The sequence below is a fragment of the Corvus kubaryi genome, unplaced genomic scaffold, assembly GCF_017639235.1.
Source record: "Corvus kubaryi isolate FWS band 111438036 unplaced genomic scaffold, C.kubaryi_AGA036_p1.0 37387, whole genome shotgun sequence".
Taxonomy (NCBI): Eukaryota; Metazoa; Chordata; class Aves; order Passeriformes; family Corvidae; genus Corvus; species Corvus kubaryi.
The window spans coordinates 6,995,189-7,003,546 of record NW_024581129.1 but is presented as its reverse complement, the minus strand read 5'-3'; the positions used below and the strand labels follow the sequence as shown (position 1 = coordinate 7,003,546).

At 48.2% G+C, this 8,358-nt stretch overlaps 1 protein-coding gene across 1 annotated transcript in view; it reads right to left on the bottom strand.

The window, feature by feature from the left end:
* Positions 1-2,144: 2,144 nt before the first annotated feature.
* Positions 2,145-8,358, bottom strand: part of LOC121668778 — a 13,610-nt gene continuing 7,396 nt past the window's right edge. The window contains exons 11-19 of the mRNA XM_042036865.1: positions 7,991-8,208; positions 7,030-7,106; positions 6,774-6,884; positions 5,968-6,054; positions 5,010-5,117; positions 4,718-4,839; positions 4,434-4,556; positions 3,283-3,325; positions 2,145-3,140 (exon numbers count right to left, since the gene is read on the bottom strand). Of these exons, the coding sequence (XP_041892799.1) occupies positions 3,063-3,140; positions 3,283-3,325; positions 4,434-4,556; positions 4,718-4,839; positions 5,010-5,117; positions 5,968-6,054; positions 6,774-6,884; positions 7,030-7,106; positions 7,991-8,208 (967 nt within the window). The 3' untranslated portion in view covers positions 2,145-3,062. The remainder of the gene's footprint in view (positions 3,141-3,282; positions 3,326-4,433; positions 4,557-4,717; positions 4,840-5,009; positions 5,118-5,967; positions 6,055-6,773; positions 6,885-7,029; positions 7,107-7,990; positions 8,209-8,358) is intronic.

Sequence of the window (8,358 nt, the reverse complement as noted above, 5' to 3'; positions counted from 1 at the left end):
CCAGGAGCAGCTCCAGGCAGGAGCAGGGTGTGTGATTCCAGGGATTCAGGGTGCAGCCCCAGCCGCAGATGGGGCCAGCATTCCCCTCGCCACCCCCCGGGCTTTGGAGATTACAGAATGATGAACTCCCCCAGTTCTGCAATATTAATGAGCGCAGCCATCTGTTAATCTGGCATTTTCCATAGTCCTGGTATTAAAGCCGAGCAGTTCTGGCTGGGAGGGCAGCTGGAAAAGTCCTTGTGATCCCAGGGAGCTGGGCAGGGACTCAATCCCGCTGCTCAGCGCTGTCCCCACCTTATTTAGGGACAAGGACAGGGAAGGGGGTGCTGGGGGTGCCACCGTCGGGGCAGGGCCCAGGGAGGGGGCTCAGCCTGGGGAGAAGGAGCTCAGGGGGACCCTGTGGCTCTGCACAACTCCCTGACAGGAGGGGACAGCCGGGGGGGACAAGGGACATGAGGAGAGGGACCGGCCTCAAACTGTGCCAGGGGAGGCCCAGGTTAGAAAAGACCTCAAAGTCCAACCTTTCGTTAATCCCCACCTGGTCACTGCTCCAGAGCCCACATTCCCTCCTGTTCTGAACATTCCAGGGATGGCTCTGCCTTCCTTCCAGCTCTTCCTGTGGAGGAATTTCCCCAATATCCAACCTGAGCCTTCCCTGGCCCAGCCTGAGGCCGTTCCCTCTCCTGCTGTCCCTTGTCACCTCCCCCCCGGCTGCCCCCTCCTGTCAGGGAGTTGTGCAGAGCCACAAGGTCCCCCCCGAGCCTCCTTCTCCCCAGGCTGAGCCCCTTTCCCAGCTCCCTCCTGTTTGTGCCATGCCAGGAATGTTCCATCCCCAATTCCAGAGTTTTCACGGAGAGCCAGGCACCAACCACAGCCTCTACCAGCAGATGAAGGTGTTGGGCTGAGGGTGTCAGAGCCCTGCCAGGGCAGGACTCCGTGGAAATGTTTCTTAAATGTGCCAAGAGTGGATGGATTTCTGTTCACTACACTGGCGTAAGTGCAGCAATTTGAAGCAATTAATTAGAAACGTGAGCAATTAGTGTTTAAGGACCCTCTCCGTGCTGCAGAGTGTGCACAGACCCAGCACAGGGGACACTGCTCCCCCCAGCCAGGGCAGGCACAGCCCTCCCCTGCAGCTGCTGAGGACATTCCCACTCCTGACTTGAGGAAAATCCCCTAAATTCACCAGTTTCTGGTGAAATTCCACTTTTGGTGCAGACACTTCCTCACAGCTCTGCTCTTTCCTGCTTGGCAGCCCCTTGCCGAAGCAGCAGAGCTGTGGTTGCTCCAATATTGGGATGAGGCAGCTCCAGGGGCCCATTTCCTGCTCCAAAGGCCACTTTTCCATTTTTAATGAGCTCTGTTCCTCTCTGCTTTACCTGGAGCAAAGCTCAGCCTCCCTTCAGGATGACTCCAGGCTCAGGGAGATGCTCCCCAGCAGCCCAAAGTGAAGTGCAGAGCTCCAGAAAAGGCTTTTCTCATCCATAAAAGATTAAATCATTATCTATAGGATCCATAGGGCTGCTCTAAGACATTAAAATTCAGCAGGGGATAAATAATGGAGATGTGTTTACTTACAGGAAAGAAGCACTTCCCCGACTTTTCCGTGCCAGGGGAAAGGAATCCAGGCTGGAAGGGGTGACAAAGCACCTCTAGAATGGGGGGATCTGGAGGAGACTCACCCGGGCCCAGTCCAACCCAAAGCCAAAAATCCAAAAAAAAAAAACCAAAAAAAAAAACCCCAAACCAAAACCACAACACTCAAAGAGAAATCTCAACCCAAAAAATCCTTAAACCAAAAAAAACCCTCCCCCCTAAAACCCCTCAACTTCCTAAAAAACCATCAACACCCCCCAAAACCCCTAAACAAACCCAAAAAACCCCAACCCCTCAAAAAAACAAAACAAAACAAACCACCCAAACAAAAACCCAACCAAAACCCAATCCCCTAAACAAAATCAACCCAAAGCAAAAAAAAAAAAAATCCAATTACAAAAAACCCAACCCCCCCAAAAAACAGGACTTAAAAATCCTCCCAAAAACCAAATAATAAACTCCAAAAAACAAACAAAAAAACCCCAAACAAAATCCAACCCCAGAAATCCCACCCCAAATCAAGCAAACAAGCAAGAAACCACCCAAAGTCCCGATGCAACAATAGAACTTGCACAGTTTTAATTAACAAGGTGTCAAATTTTGATCCAGCTGCATTTTTTTTTTTTTTGTACAAAACTTGGGGCTCACAAGAGCTGCCAAAGCCCCCAACCCCCTGGAAATGTGCAAAGTGCAGTTGGTCACATATTAAGGTTTGTTTTCCTGCCTGCCCAGGCAGTGCAGAGAGGGATCCCGGTGGGGCAGACAGCCCAAACCAGGCTCCAAACAGTTCTTTCACCAGCCCAGCTCAGAGTGAACTCAAAATTCCCACCAGAATTAGGATTTGGGAAATGCACAGAGCCACCAGCACCAATCTAAACCTTAAGTTCAGCAGAAAATATAAGCCCAGCCTGAAATCTGGATTATTTACACATAAACTCAGCTCTTCACTGCCCCACGGCCTCCTTCACTGGGGTTGTTTGAAGAAAGTAAAGCTCAGTTTTATCTTTCAGCCTCAAGAGTGGCTCTTGGTTTAGAATTAAACCCAAAATCAAAGGTGTGCCAACAGCACTTGACCCCAAACTGCTGCAGAGGGAATTTTAAACTCCCTGTTTTCCTGGTTTAAGCTTTTCCCTCTCAGCAGTTGCCTCCTGCAAGGTTTGTGCCCCAACACGACGAAAAAACTCTTTGGTGCTTCCTGCTCCATCCGTGTTTCCCTGCTTTCCTCAGGATCCCCATGGATCAACTTCTGAAAACAACTCCAACCTGCTGCCTCTTCCAACAACTCCTTAATATGTGGAACTGCAAGAAACTCCCCAAAATGGCTCTGTTCCCACTCCAAAGCCAGGAAAGTGAGCTTTTAGTTGATTGTTCCTGGAGGTGACAACCAAAGCAAACCCGAGGAACTCCAGGAACAGGCTGCTCAGACAGAAAACAACTGGAAAATATTCCCGAAGGTTTTGTCCGAACTACAGTTTCTCAAAAGCACTGACGAACTTTGAAACTTCGTGGTGAACTGTGGTGCCAAAGGGGAGCTGCCTCAACCCCTGGGAAGAGACAAAACACAATCAGTTCCCTTCAGGAATGGTTTTTTATACAAAATGATGCATTTCCATATCTCATTGATAAGGGATATCCCTGTCATTGATCTGCTTTGCTGTTAACTTCTACAAATACTGGGATACTCACCGAGTCATGGAAAAAGGTGCAGAGCTGCTTAATCCAGGAACATCTGAAACAGAGAGAAATTCCCACTTATTTCCTCTCAGGAACACAGCTGGCCACAGGTGCAGCCACTCCTGGCTTTGCATTACTCAAAAATCTACAAAACCCCAACAATTCTCATGCAGTTCCAAACCAAGGTGGTTTCAGATATAATTAAGATAAAATAATTAAGACAAAAACCAGAAGAAAGAGAATTTCATCACATTCTCTTGGCTCACTGCTGAAAGATAAGAAAGAAATCCAAAAGGGAAAATTCATGGAACTGTAAATTAGTTAAATGCAGCTTAGCTCATGCACAATGAGTGAGTGAGGATGGCACATTCATGATTTCACGTAGGACAGTAACCAAGAGGGGAATTCTCTGCTGCCATCAGCTCCTAAGTGCCAGAGAAGCAAATTCTCTGCCCCCCAACCACAGAGTCAATTGATTTTACCAACTGTTCTATCAATATATTGAAATCTATCACTCTAAAACTTCCCTGCAGGATGCAGGAGAGCAAGGATCCCACACAGACAGTGCTTTCACTGGTTTATTATCATTTATAATATATATCATTTATAAAAGCACTCAGAGTTCTGAAAAAGTGTAGTTTCCTCACCCACTGAGGCTCTGAGCTGCTGCAGAGCCAAGAGGGCTCTTCTCCCTTTAGGAGCATCAATATATTCCCAAATCTTCCCTCTTTGCTGGGAGTTTGCTCTCACCACCACCTGATGATTTTTGTTCCAAGTTTAAGACACCTGCACACCCAGAGTGATTGTGCAGAGACACACTAATAAACATTTTGGGCTGCTTTTCTCTAAAGCAAGTTTTATCCAGTGTCACACCCAGGAACTGCTTTGCTCTAAGCCTTAACTCAAGGAATTTTGGCTGTTGGTGGCAACAGAGATATTTAAAATCTCCTCATTTGACGGCTGCCAGGATTGCCAAGAGCTCCCAATGCGTTTTCCTTAACATTAAGCACTGCGAAACTGCAACAGGAATAATTCCATATCTCCCCAAAAATCCATCATATTCCATGTCTTTCCCACTGCTAAGAACAGGGAGGGATAAAAACTCCCCGCCCAGTGGTGCAAGTGCAGGATTTGCGGGTGGCTCTGGGGCAGCCGCCACTCACACGCGCAGGTTCTCGATGATCACGTTGAGGGTGAAGAGCCCCACGGATTGCATCCTCTTGTGTCTGCACGTCAGGAACAGGCACAGGAACTCCCCCACGTACTGGGGGCCCAGGTTCTGCCACCTGAAGGACAAAACCAGCAGCTGTTGGGACAGCTCCACCTGTGCATTCCTGGGATTTGCATCCCTGACTCAGCCCAAGTGCCTGGCTTCCCAGGAGCTCGGGATTAGCCCTCTGCTGGATTTCTGTGGTCAGACAGGCAATGGGAGCAGGGGCTGACTCACACTCGCAGCATCATGGCTTTCTCCTGACTCAAATCCCTCAAAAGCAGGTTGGCAGTGCCACAGAGGATGTGCTCCTCACAGGAAAGTTGGTCCAGCAACAGCCTCAGAGCCCAGAAGTTTTTCTGGGAAGAGACAAAATATGGTCAGTGATTTAACCTCAGTGTCAAGAATGACATAAAAATCGAAGCAAAGCCAAGTTAAACGTGGCTAAAACCTCCAGGATGGTGTCATGGAGATTTTTAACATCATTTCCTTTGATGTCTTAGAACAGGAATCAGTTTCCAGGACTCACCCCAAAAGCCAGAACGATCTCTAAGAAGGAAGTCAGGTGGGGAAGCTCACAATAAAGCATCTGTTGCATTGCTTGCACTGCCAGGATGAGAGAAGCCTCGTGTTCCAGCTACACAAGACACAGCAACAAGGAAAGAAATTCTTTAAAAGCCTATTTCCCTTTATTTATCCACTGCATCCATTAAAACCAGCACTGAGTGATTCCAGTTCAGCCAGAGAGCTTGGAGGCCACACAACAAATCCACAAGAACCATACCAAGAGTTAAAAATGGGAATGGAACAGGGACTTTGTTTCTGCAGCATTTATTTCTGGTGCTCTCAAAGTGCTCACAGAAACATGAAATCTCACGTAGCAGCAGCAGCAACAGGGAATTAAAGGGGAAAAAAAAAATCAGCTCAAGAGCAGAAATAGGGAATTAAAGGGGAAAAAATTCAGCTCAGGAGTTACGTATTTGGAGAATAAACTAAAATTTCCTCCAAAGAAGTGAAAAAGAATAAGGCAGCTCCTTAGATGACTGCATTGAATATGGAGTATTTTTCTTGCCACCTTCAAACAGGTTCCACATACTTGAAACCCTTAATTGAAAAAAATTTAGAACTTTTGGGCAGTTCTGAGTTTTGAGACAAGCCCCAAAGGACAGCGTCCTGTTTGAACCAAACCCTGGGAGACATTAAGACACAATCAATTATTTCCAGCCCTGCTCCTTGATAAATCTATAAATTTGGACAGGGATAAAGACTCCTCCTGGATTGAAGATGTCTAGAGCAGAACAGACTCTCAGTTCTCACCTTCAAATCTGCTCCAGAGTTTAGACTGTGCTAATCTTAAAATGATCCTCCTCCCAAAAAATACCTTCCAGGCCCCTCTTAAAAGCTTTTTTTAATGCCCCAACATTTTTCACTGCAGCTGTGTCTTAAATATAGCACAAGGGATAAATTGCCTTGCTGCCATCACTCACCTGAGCAGAGAAAACAGCAGATGGTAAAGAGACATTAACTCCAGCCCTGAGATCCTCCAAAATGCTGGCACTGGCAGCCAGCACACGCTGCAAGGAGACAGGAGGGAGGAGGATGTCAGATCCTCCCCAGACAAACCCCAAACAGTGCCAGAGATGGGGGTTTAAGGTGCTTTTCAGTGATTTTTTTCAGCATTTTTGCAGATGATGGTCCCTGTTCCACATCACACTCAGGGGAAGTTGAGGCTCTCCAGCACCGACCAAACCCTATCGAATAAACTCTTCATTTTTGTAGGGCCAAGATGGTTTGGGTTGGAAAAATCACCCCATGCCACCCCCTGCCATGGGCAGGGACACCTTCCACTATCCCAGGGTGCTCCAAACCCCGTCCAACCTGGCCTTGGACACTTCCAGGGATCCAGGGGCAGCCACAGCTTCTCTGGGCACCCTGTGCCAGGGCCTCCCCCCACCCTCCCAGGGAGGAATTCCCCCCCGATATCCCATCTCTCCCTGCCCTCTGGCAGTGGAATCCACTCCCCCTTCTCCAGGCCCTTTATGATCTGATCCATCTCAATAGATCCAGAATCAGTCCCAGGCACTGAGCTGGGAGCAGAACGAACCCACTTCCAGCTGCCTTTAACATTCCTGAATCCCACCAGCCTGCAGAGTTACCCTTGGCACAGCAGCACTGCACGAGGCACTGGAAATTAACTTTGGCATTTGGGAGAAGCAGCCAATTCCCACATCCTGTGGAATCTTGTCTAAACCCAAGCCAAGAGATTCTCCCACCTCCCAGCACTGGTTGGTACCTCTTGGAAGCCAAGTGGGGGCTCTTCCAAGGGTAAGGGAAGGAGGTGCCCCCTCTTTTCCAGCAAATCGCTACTGCCCAAAATCATGATGAAGGAACTCCAACATTTGACCTGGAAAACAACACAACTTTTGTCTTACAAAGTGAAATCTGTTCAGAGGGGTGAACAATTCAGAGAGAAAAGGGGTCTCAGAATAAATCCTTGCACTCTCAAGGAGTGGGAACAGGACAGAAGAGGGAATTTTGGCCTCACTCACATTCCTGTAGAGTGCCTTGCTGCTGTACAGCAGTTTGAGTGCCTGCTTCATTAGCACGCTGTTCTTCAGGGGAGAGCCTGCAGGAGTGGAAATGAAAAGAATCAAACCCAGATCTTCCCTACCCCTCATAACTCCACAGCAGGATCACAGAGTATTAATTTAGTCACAAATCTGTTTCTACAGGAACCTCACAGAGACACCAAGTGTTTACAGCTATTTTACACAGGTTTGTTGGGAGAATAGATAAATCCCAACTACAAAACACAGTTCTGGAAAGCTGCAAAGAACTGGACACAGTCCAGACCGAGCCATCCCAGCAGGTGATCCCAAAGGAAGTGTTTGTTGTGGACATCACACCGCACTCAGGGATCTCACACTTCCAAAAATTCTGCCAGTAGGGAACAACTCCCAAATAAATCTTTCATGGCAGAAGACACCCTGAGAGGCAGCAATCCCCAGGACAGATGATGACAATTATCAGAGGCTGAGTTAATGACTCTGATGATGAAACATTTCCCAGCAGGGAGTTTTCTTCTCAAGGTCATGGCTGAGACAAAGCCAAGTCCCCCACTGACAGCAGCAACGCTGGGAGGGAATGAAGGGCTTTAGATTTTCTTTTAATGCTTTCTCTTACTTCGCTTTCAGCAGAATCTCACAGCTGACAAAATGAGTACTTTGAGTGAATAAATTCATCCTCCAGTACAAAGTCATCCTTCCTGCCTGGTGTTTTCAAGGTTTGGGCTGGAAAGGACCTCAAAGCTCATCCAGTTCCAACCCAACACCTTCCACCATCCCAGGCTGCTCTAAGCCCCACCCAGCCTGGCCTAGGACACCTCCAGGGATCCAGGGGCCTCCCCACCCTCACCCAGTTCCTAGCTGGGCTCAGAATGTCACTCATTTGAGTGCCAATTAAAAGCTGTAATGAAGTTCTCAGTGCAAGGAAGGAAGAAATGACACTTGCCAGCTGTAACCCAGGGCCCTGTCTCCAGCATGTCATTCCCAGAGGGAACACAGCCTGTCCTGAATATCTTGAGGTAAACCTTGAACTGGCAGGGAGTGATCCTGCAGGCAGAGCAGGAGGCCAGGCTGTTCACAGGGAACAGCAGGGAATGGGCAGCATCCAGGAAATTCCCAGTTTTGCACAGGTAGAAGGGGATCATATCCTGAAGGTCTCGTAGCCTGGGAAGAGGAAACGAAGGTTTGGGATTCATTAGGATGAGGTTTTTATAGGATGTATGGATAGATCTGATTGTGCTTGACCACTAAAGAGGGGAGGAAAGAGGGGGGGAAAAGGGGGAAAAGAGAGGGGGGAAAAGGGGGAAAAGAGAG